We start from the raw sequence: 18,137 nt of genomic DNA, 5'->3' as shown, positions 1-18,137 counted from the left end.
TTTGTACACAATCTCTAAACTAAACTAAAATATCACGTCTAAATCTATTGCTATCCCTTTCATAATGTTGCTTGCGGAAAAGGAAAGCACTAGATTTAGACCTGTTAATTTAGTTTAGTTTAGAGATTGTGTACTAGAGAATCGGCCCCATTACCTCTTTATAATATTAGTATAGAAATAATATTATGTGGGAGTAATTAATGTACTCTGCGAGTACCAATACGGCGGTTACGCACTCACGCGGTCCGTGAAAATACGTTCCTTTTTGTTTTGTATGGTAGCTTAAGACATAACATGTCGTAGATATTTTTCGTATCCGTATTTTCACGAATTCGGATCGGATAAGTGCATGGTCGGTGTGAGTGTGTGATTGATTAGCATCACCGACCAGAAATAAAAGATTAGCATTCAAAGAATTTGTATGTTTATTGTTAGCAGCAAAGAATTTGTATGTTAGCTACTACAGTCAAAGAGTGGCATTAGTGTCTCCAGACTAGTATATTGATCTGTGATTAGTGTTCTGTGCTATAGTCTAAGTACAATTTATTTTTATTTTCCAAAAAAAGGTCAACAATAGAAAGCACAAAATAGAAAGATTTCTAAAAATTGTAAATAAAATGCGTATTGCTATTGGTTGCAATGAATAATAATGAAGAAAAACAAGTGCCCAATAATGCTGCTTCGGAAAATATTTCAAAAAGCAAACCTAGAGTTCGTGGTAGAAAACGAAAGCGGTACCTACGTTTGATTTACTTTTAACAATCTTAGTTGTATTTGATAAACTATCAATTGAACAACAATATAATACAAGAATATCTCTAAACGATTGGAGCGTAATTCTCATGCCATAGTGCAAGGCCACATTATTTTTCCGGGAGAAACGAACCTGTCTTTACTTGTTTAGTACAAGTTTATTAGTTTACTGGTGGTTTATTTATTAGTTTTATGTAATAAAAAGTGTACATAGAAGACACAAATGTAGGGCAACCTGAGTAATCTCCGTAAGTCTAGTATGATATTGATAGTCATATAGTCACCTACTATATGAACCACAGCAGCCAGTTTTTAGCTGGTGAAAAAGCTAACCAAACCATTGTGGTTCACATCTATTATTTTTTACTGTGGTGTATATTCTTTGAATACTTACCTGGCACCTGGCATAGTTATAAGTACAAACAGAAATTAAGTTTTAATTTAATTAACTAATTAATTAGAACGCTGTTAGCCATCCGACAGTTGGGGAAATCCAAATATATAAAAAGAAAAGTGACTGACTGACTGATCTATGAACGTGCAGCTCAAACTACTGGATGGATCGGGCTGAAATTTGGCATGCAGATAGCTATTATGAAGTAGACATCAGTTAAAAATGATTTTTGGAAATTCAACATCTGAGGGGGTGAAATAGTGGTTTTAAATTTGTATAGTCCATGTGGATGAAGTCGCGAGCATAAGCTATTAATGTATAATTGTTCATCCAACGTTGTAAAAGATCAGCTAACAATATCATGGTCTTCTACATAAAAATAAATTCTTCTTCCATCAGTTGGTTGGCTAGACACTTCCAATTAATTAATGTATCAATATAAGGTTGCGTTTGTATTATTAATTTAAATTTTTTTCAGACAAGATACTGAAAGTAGCAGTGATGTCGAGGATGATCTTCCTGAAAATACACTGGAGACAGAGAAAAACTTACAGACTTTGGCTATCAAAAATAACTTAGATGATGTTAGCGTTAAAAAAATTCTAAAGGTAGGTATTTGTGTTTAAAACTTTCTACATAGGTAGTTAGTTCTACTTCACCGCCGACCTTTCGGTTTTCAGTCCACTCCTTTACCCGTTGAGCTATTGAGACACTGAATAATAATTAATAATCTGTATAAATTCCACAGAAAGTAGTGACCAACGATCATGTTCTGGCTCTAGTCAAGATGCGAGAAGAAGAAGAAGATTCAGGCATAGAAGGTGGTCTCCAACCAAAGCTTACAAGGGCAAAAGCCAAGTAAGGATACACATCAATACATGGGTATCTTACATCTGCATTGACACCTTTCCAATATTAGCATTGTAGTAGGGGGCTCTATTTATTAAGTTATGGGATTTCAACTTTTAAGTTTAACAATAAGATTATGGACAATGTTAAGGATTGTTGTCCACAGCAGCAAACGCTAAATTGTAACCTCTTAGGGCGTTTGTGCACTCATCCGTGATTTTACGGATCCGTGAAAAAAATACAATTTGAATGAAATAGTTGTATGACGGCCACTTCGAAGAATCACGGATACGGAGTGAATACGGATGAGTGTATAAACGTCTTAATGGCGTTTGTGCACTCATCCGTGAAATCACGGATTCCGTTAAAATACGAATCGAATGAGTACGTATTTGTATGACGGCCTCTTCAAAGAATCGGGGATACGAACCGAATACGGATGAGTGCACAACAGCCCTATGTTACCCATCCAGTTAACTATTTGGGTCAACATTACTTAACCAGCGCAATCAACTGATTAGCTAGTAGTCCTTTTTATATCTGTTTCTACCATACAGGGAATTGAGGAAGGTATCTCGCGGGAATGCATGGCACCACATCGAGTTGACTCCTATCAAGCATATTCCAGTCAAGACCAGGCCTGAAGTGAAGGCTCTGATCGCCCAAGACCTGCCTGATGATGAAGACGATGAGGAATATGAACCTACGCATGACGATGTAAGTGACTTTGACTGATAGGCTATGGCAAAGAACTTCGCTTATTGCTAAGAGCTTAAGCTATTCGCTTAGTGACCTGATCCTAGTGAACAAACATATTGCAAACTGCAGTTGGCCATGTTGGGTTACTCAGCTGTTAGGATAGTCTTCACCACTGTTAGTCTTGGGGAGTGTAGTACTGGGACAGTTAATTATAACACTTCGAACCTTTTAACCAGTTTAAGGCACACAGCCGCGTTATTATCGGTCGATAATATCGCATGCGTTATTGCGATATCTGTTTTCAGTACATTTTGTATCAGGATGGTCATGTAGTTACACACTGCTGCGATAATAACGCCGCAATGGAAGTAGGACGTATTATCGCAGCAGTGTGTAACTACATGACCATCCTAATACAAAATGTAGGTTAGGTTTAAAGACGTTTATTCTCATAAAGACAAAGTCACTTACATGAGAACTTAATTCTAAGAATAAAGTTTACAAATATTCGCCATTTAGGTACTCATTCAATGCATTTGTCGAAGTGATTCGCATTACTCATAATGTGAGCAGCTAATTCAGTTTTAAATGCATTGAATGAGTGTACATTTTTTATGTGTGCAGAATGTACTGAAAATAGATATCGTAATAACGCATGCGATATTATCGACCGATAATAACGCGGCTCTGGGGGAGCCTTTATTCTGTGAGCGCGTGTTCACCGAACGGCCGGTTGGTAGGGACTGACTACACAGTACGCGTCCTGCCTTGGCTACCGAGTAATGCTTAGTCAGTCCCTACAATAATGCTTAGTCAGCTCCTACAGCCACACTGCGAGCGACGTGCCACGGTAGGTGCCTAATTACCTCGCGAGTCGCGTAGCGATCGAACGTGTTGGTTAATTTTTGTTAGTCGCCTAGTGATTCAATGGAAGAAGTTTAAAGTTCTGCTGTTCTCATCAACAGGTGGCGCTAAAGTGTATTGTGTGTCACCAAGCTAGGAGCCTTGTGTATCTTGTACACAAAGATAGCTCTTAACTTATCTCTAAGCTTGACACATAATGTGGTCTTTGCCTAGGGTCGTTTAGATAGACTGGCGCAGAGAGCAGAGCTGGTTGTAGTTTATTGCGCCTTCAAAGTGGCCGCGTGGAGGCAGCGCGGCTGCAGCGCTGCGGCCGCGCTGCTTTGTAAATCCATATAATTTCTATCTATGACGCACGACCGCAGTGTGGGTGTAGCGTTACAGTCGCGCGTTTTTATTTATATGGATTTATAAAGCTGCAGCCGCGTTACCTCCGCGCGGTATTTTGCGACAAATTTGAAATCACCCTTGAGTTTTAGGACATTGAAATAAGCTTTACCTATATTTATTATCTTTATTGATAAGAGGCAAACAATTGCAAATTTTAACGAAATGCCTCAAAATATGGATAATGATATCTAACATTTATACAGTACGCGGCAGAAAATAATGTACATCGACCTTTAGATGAGCTTTTGGCTTTGTAGAGTGTTGTCTCTGTCACTCATACCTATTTGACGTTTTGTCGGTCTCAATGACAGAGACAATGCTCTACAAAACCGCTGTCTCTAAAGGTCGATGGACATTATTTTCTGCCGCGTACTGTACTTATTGGGCAGGGCACATAGTTCGTACAACCGATAGGCGTTGGGGTCCCAAGGTGCTGGAATGGCGACCTCGCACCGGAAGACGCAGCGTTGGAAGACCGACCACTAGGTGGACGGATGACATCAGACGAGTCGCAGAGAGCCGCTGGATGGCGGCGGCGCAAGACCGTGGCGTGTGGAAGTCCCTACAAGAGACCTATGACCAGCCGTGGACGTCTATCGGTTGATAATAACTGTACTTATTATGATTTCAGAGTGACGATGACGTCACGTGCAGTGATTTAGATTCGCAGCCGCGAACACCGGCCACTCCTGCCAGCCAAAAGAAACTAACCCCACAGGTTGTTAAAGATGGACCCTTTAAGGTGCCACAAGTTAGTAGCTTTATTTATAATGTGCGTTGTATTGTGTACCATACAAATATTATTGCAAAAGTATAATTAAATATCACTTCCTTTTAACGGTGAAGGAAAATATCGTGAAGAAACCTGCATGCCTGAGAGTTCTCCATAATATTCTCAAAGGTGTGAATTTTTCCAATCTCATTCCGTATGTATGCCTCTCATATTGAGAGTTATATTTTTGTTCCGTTCGCCGTGAAGACCACGTTTACAAAACATTTCACTGCGGTTAATAGCCTCATCCTTGTGAAAGAAGGGCTGGCTCGTTTACTGCGCATAGGATCAGCCTGGCTGTCCAGCGCGTAAATGCAGCCAGTATTCTTGGCACCATACGCGGGCATGATTTGTACAGATAAGGGTTAGCTTTAATAATAATAATAATAGTTTTTATTGTCAGGCATGAAAACCCATAAAACATAAAAAATTACAATAAAATAAACATTACATTTACATTGCAAAGCACATAGACATAATACATTAACTTAAGACTAACTGAAATGGTTAAAAAACTGTCATGTCGCAGGTCACAGGTATTTACTTATTTGTAGAAAAATTCTTATTAACATTATTTCGCTCTCGAAAAACTCGACAGTTTTATTGTAACACATTTTTAATAGTAAAAAAAAAAAATCTTTCTAGGAAGTTTCAGCAACAGTTCGCAAAAAATTGGACCTAGAAGAGGAAGCAACCATAGCTCTCCGAACTAGATCTAAACTGAGCCTCTCAGAGACACCCATAGAGCATATAGAGAGTTCGTTCATACCGCCCGATGATATTCCGATGCCAGATGTGGACGATCTATGGAATGAATTTCTGAGCGAGTGTATGAATCCAGAATCTAAAGCCAATGAAGATGATGATGAATTGGATCCAGAGTACAATGTTGCCGCGGATCCTGATGCAAGTACGTTCCAGGGTTGTAAGTCCCGCAAATTGCTAATGCGCGTGGCCGCCATTTTAGTGACGTCAGCACTAGACTGAAGTTTCGAGCTGATGGTATATTTTTATTTCGGCTGAAGTCAAAATGACGTCATTTCAATGTTAATGAGACATGGTTCCAGCGCAATAGCAATTTGCGGGACTTATAATAGAAAGAGCTAATTGTTATTTTTAGCTACAAAACAAAACACTATTTTATCTTTACAGATGAAGAAGACGAAGAGGCCTTAGAAAAGGGTATAATAAGAATATCAAAGAAGGAGTTGAATGATTTGGTGACTGAACTGATGAGTGTGATACCAGAGAGCGTGGAAAACCAACTCATTCCCAACATACAGGGGGATCTGAATCAGGCTAACAATGGGGCTGTAGCTACAGGGGGTGTTTCGGGCGTACCAAAAACAACTGATGTGGTAGGTTATGTTAAACATAGTATTTAGATTGTACACAATATTTTTTTATAAAAGCCCCACGTAACCCCTCCGTCAGGGGAAACGGAGGGGTTACGTGGGGCTTGCACCAGGCGACAGGCATTTCCTGTGTATGAAAAAAGGGAGCCGCTGGATTCAGGCGGCGCAAAACCGTGGCGTGTCGAAGCTACTAAAAGAGACCTATGTCCTGCAGCGAACGTCTATCGGTTGATAATGATGACGAACACTTTTTTTAAAGGTGCAAACACATTGGGAAGGTAAACAAGAGCCTATATCGGATGACGAATCTCAAACTACTCACAAAGCAGCCAGAATTACATTTGAAACCAGTAACACTTTTACTCGAGTGTCCGTCGGCAAGATAGAGATAGAAGATGTGGACGAACATGAGACAAACAAGGACAGCACAGAAGATACATCTATGGCAGATAGTGCTATGGTTCCTAAGACTGAAGTTCCTACTACTGGATCGTCGGATGTACCAACAACGTGAGTATAGTAGTATTTAATGGAAAATAACCTTCAAATCCAGTATCAGTATCAACATTTTGTATTGTATAAAACGGGTACATACCATACCACGATTAATTAGGCGATTCGCTCGAGTGGAATTTAGAAAATCGAGGTGGGGGATGAATTTCCAAAAATCCTGGAATACGTATTTCTTCATTTGGGACCGAAACCCCAAATACCAATTTTCGTGCAAATAACTTGAAAAATGACGGACTTTCATACAAACTTCCATCCCCCATTTAACCCACTTAGGGGTGGAATTTCAAAAAATCCTTTCTTAGTGCATACCTACTCTTTACAAAGAACACTTACTCAAAATTTCATGTCTCTAGGATCAGTGGTTTAGGCTGTGCGTTGATATAATTATATGTCAGTCAGTCAGTCAGGACTTTGAATTTTATATATCACATTGGGGCTAATTCTGAGCACAACCTAATTTTAGAGTATTCGTATGCTCTTCTTACTAATGTAATATAAAAAGGACAGACATAGTTTGACAGTTTTAAATTTAATTTTTAGATGGTAAAACCCGTGATTTGAGCACGCATTCGCGAACCTACTGTTTAAATTTGTATTGTGCACTAAAATTTAGAGTCTTTAAATGTGAAAGTCATGTTCCGTTCCTTTTTTAGCATTAGTAAAAAGAAAAGGATGTAGATACTCTAAATTTAGTTAAGAGAGAGACTAGAGAATCGGGGCCCAGTTAAACCGACTGTGGTTTTTGTGGCACTGAAAAAAAGTATATTATCATTTTAAGAAAAAAAAGGTTATGCCCGCGACTTCCTCCGCTTAGATTTAGGTTTTTAAAACTCTTTACTAATCGAGTTGTAGATGTTTTTAAATTGAGTTATTGTTTTTGTTTCCTCCTGTTGTATTGACTTTCCTCCATATGTTACCAACGCCTGCACTCCTATTTCGGGCACATCATGCGACGGGAGAGTGATAGTTTAACACATAGCCTACTTTTTATCCCGGAAAATCAAAGAGTTCCCGCGGGATTTTGAAAAACGTAAATCCACGTGGACGAAGTCGCGGGCATCAGCTAGTAATATTATAAATGTGAAAGTGTGGATGTTTGGATGTTTGTTACTCAATCACTCAAAAACGGCTGAACGGATTTGAATGAAATTTGGAATGGAGATAGATTATACCCTGGATTAACACATAGGCCACTTTTTATTTTGAAAAATGTAATTTAGGCATCAGCTAAATTCATATTATAATTGCAAGACAAGTTTCCGATAGAAGCTGATGGAAACAATTAATCCGCATGAGGTTGCAAGAACACCAAGACTACGACCTTCAGAAATGAAGGAAGGACTGGAAAGGGGGCATCCATAAATTACGTGAGATGTTTAAGGGGGGGAGGGGGTCGAGTCAAATCTCATCTAATTTTCTGATTGAAACAAAAAAAATTATACTATTTTGGTCCATTTAATCCAAGCGTAATCGTAATATGATTAAAATCATTCACTAATTCGTTCGAAAGAAAATAAGTAATTTCATTCAAGTATGAAACCCACATTTTGAAAAATCTCACGTGAGATTGGGGGATGGGGGAGGGGGTTGAATAAAATCTCACGACATCTCACCAGGGGGGTAGGGACGGACAAAAAATTAAAAAAAACGCCTCACGTAATTTATGGATGCCCCCAAAGAAAGACATTGTTTTTGTTATTCTGTGGATGACTGAAACGGTGTGTAAGTCTGAGCTTTGTTTGTTCCAGTACAGGCCCTCGTGTTGTTACAATCTCAGTAGAAGAGCGGGAGCTTCCGGTGGTGGAGCCCGCGCCGCCGCCCCCGCAGCCGCCCGTGTCCCTACTGCGATTAGTTAAGCCGCAACCTCTCACGGTTAACATTGAAGTCGACAACACTGTCAAGGTGAGGTATCTGTTGATGGTCCACTGGTTCAAAGCTACAACCTGGTTCAAAGCTACAACCTGGTTCAAAGCTGGTTATGTGTCCTCTCTGTCTCTCTCTCTCTCTCTCTATGTAATCCCCCCCCCCCCCCCCCCCCCCCCAAGAAAACAAAACAGTAGGGCGATTGTCTAAAACCTGCATCAATCATTATTACAATCTCAATTGTTCTGATTGGCAGAATATGTGCGATTCTTGTTGCAACAATGCATTGTGGCCAATAGTGAGCGAGCATTAACCAATCACAGATGATTGCGATCGTGACATTGTAGCTGTCAAACAACCGCGGTAGAGAAGTGGTTTATTTCAATTTAATATGCTTGACCCACTTGTTTATTGGAGTATACCTGACTATTTTGGAACCTGTCCGGGGTCCTTATTCAATGGGCCTCTGTTTGCGACGCCCAGGCAGTAAGTGAACCGTAGTATAGTTGGTCGATGCAATATTTGGTATGTATGTAAAAATTACTCATTATTGGTTTTTATTAAGCAAGATTGTCGTCAAACACAAGCCTATCTGGCAATAAAAATAAAAATTATTGGATTTCAGTGTAATCATTTGCCAACAGATGTCGCCCGAACAAGTGACCATATTGGAGCAACAACTGAGGCAACACGTTCAGCTCGCCGCTTCCAACTTCTTGCAACTCTTCGTGCACCCCATACATTGGCCCTACGCGCCTAAATACAAGGAATATTTGGTATGCATACATCAGCACAACCTCAATAGCTCAACCGGTAAAGGAGTGGACTGAAAACCGAAAGGTCGACGGTTCAAACCCCGCCCGTTGTACTATTGTCGTACCTACTCCTAGCACAAGCCTGACGCTTAGTTGGAAAGGAAAGGGGAATATTAGTCATTTAACATGGCTAATATTCTTTAAAAAAAAATACGAAAGGTTGGCGGTTCAAACCCCACCCGTTGCACTATTGTCGTGCCTACTCCTAGCACAAGCTTTACGCTTAGTTGGAGGGGAAATATTAGTCATGATTAAAATCGCTAGTATTCTTTAAAGAAAACCGGCCAAGTGCGAGTCAGACTCGCGCACCGAGGGTCCCGTACTAGGGTATTTTTTTCGACATTTTGCACGATAAATCAAAAGTTTAGTAGTAGTAGTATTATGCATAAAAATCAGTAAAAATCTGTTTTAGATTACAGACAGATTAGAGACAGGTAAAGCCCTTTCTTATGACACCCCACTTGGTATAGTTATCTTACTTTTAAAATTGAAAATACTAATTGTTTGTTCATTAACACATTTTATTTTTTTTGTGTAATGTAACCACAAATTTACAGTTTTCAGATTTTTCCCCTCATGTCTGCTATAAGACCTACCTTCCTGCCAAATTTCATAATTCTAGGTCAACGGGAAGTACTTGAGTACTACAAGTACTACTTGACAGACAGACAGACAATAAAGTGATCCTATAAGGGTTCCGTTTTTCCTTTTCCCTAAAAAGCACTGTTATTTCATAGTTTTAAATTTTCTGTCAGCAGTCTTCACTAACTGCCAATTTTTTTTTACAGGAAACTTTCAACAAAACCGTTAGTGAAAACCCCAAGTCAATAGTGAATGTATGCAACCTGATCCCCGCAGTAGAACTCGTCCGCAGCTGGGAGGCCTCTGTGTCTGAAGATACGGAGGAGAATAAGAAGATGATAGAGTAAGTACTTGAGAGAACTATGCTTTGAGTTTCTCTACGTGATCAAATCAGAAATGCGGAGATCCGTAGGAGAACTAGAGTAACCGACATAGCTCAACGGGTTGCGAACCTGAAAGTGGCAATGGGCAGGGCACATAGTTCGTAAAACCGATAGGCGTTGGGGTCCCAAGGTGCTGGAATGGCGACCTCGCACCAGAAGACGCAGTGTTGGAAGACCTCCCACTAGGTCGTCCACCTAGTGGGGGGGTCTTCCAACACTGCGAGCGATATCAGACGAGTCGCAGGGAGCCGCTGGATTCAGGCGGCGCAAGATCGTGGCGTGTGGAAGTCCCTACAAGAGACCCATGTCCAGCTGTGGACGTATATCGGTTGATGATCATGATGATGAAGTACTTGTCCCCTTTAGATTTACAAATATAGGGATTAGGCGAGCGAATTGCACTAAACTTCCTCAGTATATCAATCCATACTAATATTTTAAATGCGAAACTGTGTTTGTTTGTCGGTTTGTCCTTCAATCACGTCGCAACGGAGCAACGGTTCGACGTGATTTTTTGCATGGGTATAATGAACGACCTGGAGACTGGAGAGTAACTAGCCTCCTTTTATACCGGACAAACAAACAGTTCCCACGGGATTTTTGAAAGTCCACGTAGATGAAGTGGCGGGCGTCAGCTAGTTAATAATAATACCCTGGTACTGATTCAGAGCACAACTAAATTTTTGAGTATTCACATCCTATTCTTACTAAGATGATATGAAAAGGACAGACACAGCTCGACAGTTTTAAATTTAATTTAGAGCTGTCAAACCTCGTGACATTAGCTGCCAGTCGCGAGCCTGCTGCCGAGTCTTTAAACGTAAAATTCATGTTCCGTCCTTTTTTAGCAATATTAAAAAGAAAAAGATGCAGATACTCTAAATTTAGTTTACAGAAAGACAACAGAATCGGCGCCACTAACTCACTAAACTGAAAAGAGCAACCGCCGAGTTTCTTTCTGGTCCGTCTGAGTAGGTAAAGCAGTTTGAGTTGTGCGTTGATAGATCAGTCAGTCAGTCACCTTTTACTTTTATATATTTAGATTACATATTTAACGTGTATAGTTTATTTTAAGAACAATAATGAAAGAAATAATGGGGCCGATTCTCTTGTACACAATCTTTAAACTAAACTAAATTAACAGGTCTAAATCTAATGCTATCCTTTTCCGCAAGCAATATTATGCAAGGGATAGCAATAGATTTAGACGTGTCAGTTTAGTTTAGAGATTGTGTACAACGGAATTAGCCATAAGCTAGTTAGGGCATAAGCTAGTTTACTATAAATGCACACATTTATTAACCCTTTGCTTTCAGATTTGTCCAAGCAGAAATGGAAAAATGGTAAGTAATGTTTGTTAAATACAAATTTTTCCTTTAATTTGCTTGTTGAAAATCTATCTCTGGTACCCCATTTTTATATTTTTTTAATATGTCAGCTAAAGATTTTTATCATATCATCTAGGAGGAAAAAATAGAGCTTTTAATCTATGCATTACTTGCTATCACATTGATAAGATGGCGGATTCAAAATAGCTGATCTGTTTGGCGGTAATTTTTACGGAAGTGGCATATGAACGTTACTTCCACCCGAAAAGAGATCCAAGTCACACTTAGGCTGAGATCTATAGAGCACCCTTTGACTTTGCTCAGACTTAAGATTGAGTTAAAGCGAGACAGATTTATGTGAGAAATATAGCTCTGTCTCGTTTTAACTCTGTCTTAAGTCTAAACAAAGTCAAAGTGCGCTCTATAGATCTTACCCTCAGTCTCAAGCAATCTCTCAAGTCTTACTGCAGTACTTCAAAATCGTTTTAGCCGTCGACGTTGCGCAGCGAACAATCTGTATACGGGGGACTTTCCCGTACTTTTCAAGAAGGTGGTCGCCAACAGTCCGGTATTCCTGTACCCCCACATGCTGCCGAGTATGCCCTACCGCGCCAATTACATGAACAAGAGGTTTAACTACTCGCGCCCAGAGGACGCGTAAGTATTTAAAATCGTAATAAATTCGGTTTTGCCGGTTTTGCCAGTATTAAAAAGAAAATCTTGAACTCATGCTATCCTGGCTTACCCCTAAATCATTGTTAGGGCATACACAGTCCGTGAGGTAATCTGATAGAGTGAGATTAGTATGGTATATGTTTGCTTTGCAAAAACACCTTCCTTGTACACGCACAAAACGCTTTGCGTTATCATTTCTTATACGCATGGCTAGTATTTGGATTACTCCTTCGAGATCAGTGTTTCCTACCATTATAATCCGGGGAACTTTAAAACAAGAGTGAAGAGAGTTAGGCACTTAAAGAGAGACCGCTGTTACAAGTTGGAGCTCTGTATATGTCTTTCTTTATTATTGGTTAGGGGAAACTAATACATTGCTCATACTGAAAAATTAAAAACTCTATGCTCACATTTACAGACTCATAGTGCTAGGATTGGACCAATTCTGGTGGTACGTAGAAAACAACCCGAAAATCTTCAAACCACCCCGCAAAGTGCACCCCCGACATCGATGGGGTCTCATGATTACTGTGAGTCTGGTCAGCAAGCACATGTTCCCCTGGCTCACCCCCAAAGCATTGTTGGGACATATACAGTGTGTGAGGAAATCTGAAGATAAATCAAATCCTATAGTGGTAAGTTTTCTCTCTACATACTTTGTACATCATCATCATCAACCGATAGACGTCCACTGCTGGACATTTGCTCTCTGTTTGACATTTTTTATTGAGGCCTTTTATAAGTATGTACCTATATGCCAGCCCTGTTATAATTTAACACTTAGGTATGTGACAAAGGTCTCTTGTTACAGAAATATTTTGCGGAGAGGACTATAGATCCAGTGAGGCATGTGATTTTCCCATTTAATCCAAAACTGACGCTGTACGAACACCCCGAGATAGAAATGCCTCGGCTCTGGATCAAGTATCTGTCAATAAATAGCAAACGATTTAAAGTAAGTTCAGTATTATTCTTATATTACCATATTTGAATGCGAATCTAATATTTTTCTTGAGTCATTATTACAAGACTTTCAAATAAATATAATTTATTACATTGCAGGTTCGATAAATACTAAATCACAATAATATGGTTTTATTTATAAATATATGGTTATTGGTATTGGATTGTGTTTAGTTAGTATAATAATTACGCTAAGTTTTTACTAGTGTCCTAGTTACACACTGTGTGTTATGAATTAACTGATTTATTTCAAAAAATCTATTTTATATGATTTTAGGTCTTTGGAAATCGTAAGAAAACCGTAAGAATACCACAAGGCATTGAAGTTCTAGCCGGCAAACCAATAGAACCGATACAAAAGCAGGCTCTACCTATCGACTTTATAAAACCCATAACGTGCAACCGTGCTAACAATTTACCGACAACTCCCAAACCAAACTATGTGGACAAATTCGATGTACATATAACGACCACAACTTCAGAAAATGTGCCAAATACTAACTTCCTTATAGCTTCAAATATTTATACCCTTGTAAACACTAGTACAGGAACAAAATTAATACCTTTAAATATTGGCCAAACTAGTACAGTTAATAATAGTTCCACCACAACTATGTGTTCTACTGCTTCAAGTACCGCATATACTCTCCGTACTAGCACAGTTAATAGTTCAACTACTCCTATCTGTTCTACTACTATAAGTAGTACAAATCATGCAGAGACTAATAAATGTTTAGAAGCCTACAATGATGTAGAAGATAAAACAAGAATAGCCGAAATAAGTACAAAAACAAAGTTTATAGTTATAACATCCGATAATGCTTTGCGAACAATCGAACAACTTAACCACTGCCCATGTTGCTTATCTCTAAAGAAAATATGTAAAGTAAAACAGTCGTTAATGACAGATTACTTGAAACCTAATATAGGAAAGGAAAAAGATTGTGAATGTACTAATAAAAAGTATCCGAGGATAACGAATAAGCTGAAAATCTTAGTGAATAATTATAAAAGTCTTTCGAATGTTTTGTACACTGGGTTACAAGAGAAACTCAAGGAGAATCGAAATGTAAAAAACAAAATGAGGGCCGAATCATCGGATTTCAATTTGAAAGACTTTGGTACGTACTTTTTTTAATGTAGATTTTTTTATTCAGTTTAAATTTTTGTCGTTTTGAATCCTAATTATATTTTAAACGTGAAAGTTTGGATCAGTAATTGAATGTTTGTTACTCCTTCACGACAACCGATTTAGCTGTGGAATGGAGGTAGTTAATAATTTTTGATACTACAATTAATTTGAAAATCCCATAAAAAACCACTTATTTCATAGTTTCAGGGCATTTTAATTTTTAGTTTTACAATTATTTAACAAAAGGAACACATTTTTTTTTAATTTTACGCACGTACATCTACTGGCGTTATTTTTTTCAGCATCAGCAATATCATACCAAACGAAGCTACTAATGCGGACGGTTGTAGTAAGAAATAACTTAATCAAAAACACCGTATACAATACTTTCTCAAAATTCGACGTAGAATCTGATGATCCCTTAGTTTTGGCCCAGAAATTGTTGAAAATATTCAATGTGGATTTAGCGGATATGTATAAAGAGTTTGTGGGATTTCTAACGGCGGAGCAGGCTGCCACCCTTGGGCAATTCAAAGAGTATTTCATAGGCAATTGTGTTGAAGATTTACTCAAGAAAGTCGAGGTAAGTTTCTATATTTAGTGTGTATTCTAAATGATAGAACACTGTTATTTGATTATTATTCACTAGATGATGCCCGAGACTTCGTCTGCGTAGATTTAGGTTTTAAAAATCCCACGGGAACTCTTCTCTTTTCCGAGATAAAAAGTAGCCTATGTCGTTCCCCGAGATGAAAGCTAACCCTATACCAAATGCAACATCCGTCAGATCGATTTTGTTTGTATAAAATGTAGCTTATGACACCTGGACCATAACAACGAATTAATTGACACCTCACTTTATCAAAATCGGCCTAGTAGTTAGCCGCTACAGTGGAACACACATAGATTACATACATACATAGACTGCCAAAATCATAACCCTTCCATTTTGGCTTTGCCGTAGTCGGATAAAAAAAACAAAGAGTAAACAAGTTTTTCATTTTCAGGAACAAATGCAAGATAGTGTGAAGCGTCACGAGTTATTTGAGAAAATCAAAGAACTTTTCACGAACAAGTCAGTCTCGCCTTGTGAAATTTGCTGTGAGCTATTGATGAGTGTAGATGAGTATCCTGAACTAGCGCGATATATATTCTCACTGTTCCCACATCGACGGAAAGAGGAGGAGTAAGTCATCCATTCCTTTTTTTAATTCATAGACTAGCGCTCGGCTGCAATCAGATCTGATGGCAAGTGATGATGCAATGGAGCGTGCTTACCTAGAGGAGGCCTATTGGGAGGAGGAAGGCGGAGAATCATTATTTAATTTTGTATTCGTTTCTTTGCTATCAGTATTAGAGATTAAAGTCACGATGACTTCTTAAATTATATCAAAACAACAACAAATCAATTGGCACCTCATTCATCGAAATCGGTCCCGTAGTTCAGGCGCTATGGTGGAACACATAGAATCGGATACAAACATACGTACATAGACTGCTAAAATCATAACCCTTCCCTTTGTCTTCGCCGTAGTCGGGTAAAAAATAAACCTTGTATTCGTCAACTTCAAGTCGTTTACAAACTGCCAAAACTGGTATCGATCTTTTTTTTGAAATAATAACAATTCAATCCTTGCAATAACTTGTAGGACAAAGGAGCAATCTGCAAACAACCAAAAAGCCAAGATACCAAGTAAAATAACCACTAGAACTTGTGAAGGTGTAGAGAATGTTTGTGGAGTAACGGAAAGCACGTGCGAAGTTACAAGGAATGTCTGCGAAGAATCTACCGTCACTATGGATTATGAGGCTGATAATTCGTGCAGGTATGATAGGTAGGATGGTGTTTAATCCATGAATTTTACGGACGCACTCGCCATATTTGCTTTATGTGTCAATTGTTATGTAAAAATACGGTTTACCTTTATAATTTTAAATTTCCGCAAAATCTGTGAAGTGTAACTACATAGAAGCGCGCGCACTGCGGAATTAATTCTACACCGATTGAGCAATTAATATAGTGGGTTCTCAAAATGTATTCACTATAGCCAGCAGGAGGATTTCGTAAAACCTACATCAATCATTATTACATTATTATAATTATCTCAATTGCTGTGATTGGCTGAACTTGTGCTATTCTTGTTGCAACAATGCATTGTATCCAATAGTGAGCGAGCGTCAACCAGTCAGAGGTGATTGCGATCATGACATTGTAGCTGTCATTCTACCGCAATGGTTAAGAAACTTTGGTCAAAGTTAGTAACTAACTGGTTGTGTGACTGATTCTTTAGGCCTGAATTTGGCACTGAGCCGTGGGTCCCAATTATTTTTATCATTATAATAATTTCTGATATTGGCCCCGATTCTCTAGTCTCTCTATAAACTAAATTAAGAGTATCTGCATCCTTTTCTTTTTACTGATTTTTGCTAAAAAAGGAACGGAACATGACTTTCACATTTAAAGACTAAATTTTAGTGCACAATACAAATTTAAATAGTAGGTTCGCGAGTGCGTGCTAAAATCACGGGTTTTACCATCTAAAAATTAAATTTAAAACTGTCAAACTGTGTCTGTCCTTTTCATATTACATTAGTAAGAAGAGCATGCGAATACTCTAAAATTAGGTTGTGTTCAGAATTAGCCCCAATATGCGGCCAGTCTAAAGCATATTTTGAGAAATAATCAAATTTTATAGCGAGGAAGAGCCCCAGCTCGCCGTAGATGAAGATCGAGAACGAGAACGTTCACCTGATAACATCGATCCCGATGAAGTTCTAGCTGAAACAACTGACAGAAGAGAAGAGAACCAAGATGAGAGAGTACAACTAGTCACTACTATTAAATATGTGAGAATTTCTGATTTTCATAATTTCCCTTCTATATATCTATATATATAAAATGTAAAGCTGACTGACTGACTGACTGATCTATCAATGCACAGCTCAAACTACTGAATGAATTGAGCTGAAATTTGGCATGCAGATAGCTTTTTAATAACGTAGACACCATCTACGTTTCGTCCACGCGGTCAAAGCCGCGGGCATAAGGTAGTCTTAAATAAAACTTAAACCACGCGGATAAAGTCGTGAGCATCATCTTTTTTATTCCCATACAAGTTAGCCCTCAACTGCGTTCTCACCTGATGGTAAGTGTCTGCAGTCTAAAGCGAGTTAACATGGAAAGAGTATGACAGTTTTATTAAACCCATTACCCTGATCGGTTTCTAAACCAACCCAATGCTAAATCGCTTAGTAGCACGATTTTGCATGTAGGGTGGTACCTAGCCACGGCCGAGGCCTCCAACCAGACCAGACCAGACCAGAGACAATTTAGAAATCATAAATTTAAATTGTTTACTTTTTTTAAAAGGTTTTCCTATAATAATAATACTAAGAGATTTTTCTTTTAATACAGGAACCAATAGAAACATGCGAATTAATCGTAACCAAAACTGAAGTGCAAGATACTAGCGATACGGACATGTCCATGCTCATCATGTCAGAGGATGAATCCATTAAAACTGAACCAATCGAATGGACGAGAGAGGAAGACAAACTAATTCTAGAACTACTAAAGCAGTATTTAACCCCAGCAGAAAGAAACGATAAAACCATTATAGAAATTATGAAAGAAAAGGATTTGTTGAATATTATCATAAATAGATTGTCCCCTAAGTCACCAGAGGATGTGAGCGAACGTGTTCTGTATTTATTACAAATATTAATTTTAAGCGATTTTGGAGGCAAAAAATAACGTTTCGATTGTAGTACATTATTTATTTATTGTAATAAAATAATAGTGATCTTTTC

General features: G+C 38.5%; 1 protein-coding gene across 1 annotated transcript; it reads left to right on the top strand.

Annotated features, from left to right (window-relative positions):
- Positions 1-534: 534 nt before the first annotated feature.
- LOC117992092 (uncharacterized) lies at positions 535-18,134 on the top strand. Its single transcript, XM_069505506.1, has 21 exons — positions 535-734; positions 1,626-1,755; positions 1,896-2,005; positions 2,554-2,713; positions 4,578-4,697; positions 5,364-5,628; positions 5,871-6,076; positions 6,333-6,583; positions 8,335-8,488; positions 9,094-9,225; positions 10,053-10,189; positions 11,546-11,572; positions 12,047-12,214; positions 12,651-12,867; positions 13,044-13,187; positions 13,473-14,316; positions 14,630-14,910; positions 15,335-15,513; positions 15,977-16,153; positions 17,024-17,174; positions 17,743-18,134. Exons 1-21 carry the CDS (start codon positions 640-642, stop codon positions 18,079-18,081), a joined length of 4,287 nt encoding a protein of 1,428 aa, XP_069361607.1. The 5' UTR covers positions 535-639; the 3' UTR covers positions 18,082-18,134.
- Positions 18,135-18,137: the final 3 nt, after the last annotated feature.

This window comes from Maniola hyperantus, chromosome 20, assembly GCF_902806685.2.
Source record: "Maniola hyperantus chromosome 20, iAphHyp1.2, whole genome shotgun sequence".
NCBI lineage: Eukaryota > Metazoa > Arthropoda > Insecta > Lepidoptera > Nymphalidae > Maniola > Maniola hyperantus.
This window is presented reverse-complemented; position numbering and strand designations above follow the sequence as displayed.

What these genes read in the sequence shown, in the direction of transcription:
- LOC117992092 (XM_069505506.1), top strand. Translation starts at nt 640, where the DNA reads ATGAATAATAATGAAGAAAAACAAGTGCCCAATAATGCTGCTTCGGAA. An exon ending in GCGTTAAAAAAATTCTAAAG is followed by an intron (nt 1,756 to 1,895) that starts GTAGGTATTTGT and finishes TAAATTCCACAG; the next exon opens with AAAGTAGTGACCAACGATCA. An exon ending in ATGAACCTACGCATGACGAT is followed by an intron (nt 2,714 to 4,577) that starts GTAAGTGACTTT and finishes TTATGATTTCAG; the next exon opens with AGTGACGATGACGTCACGTG.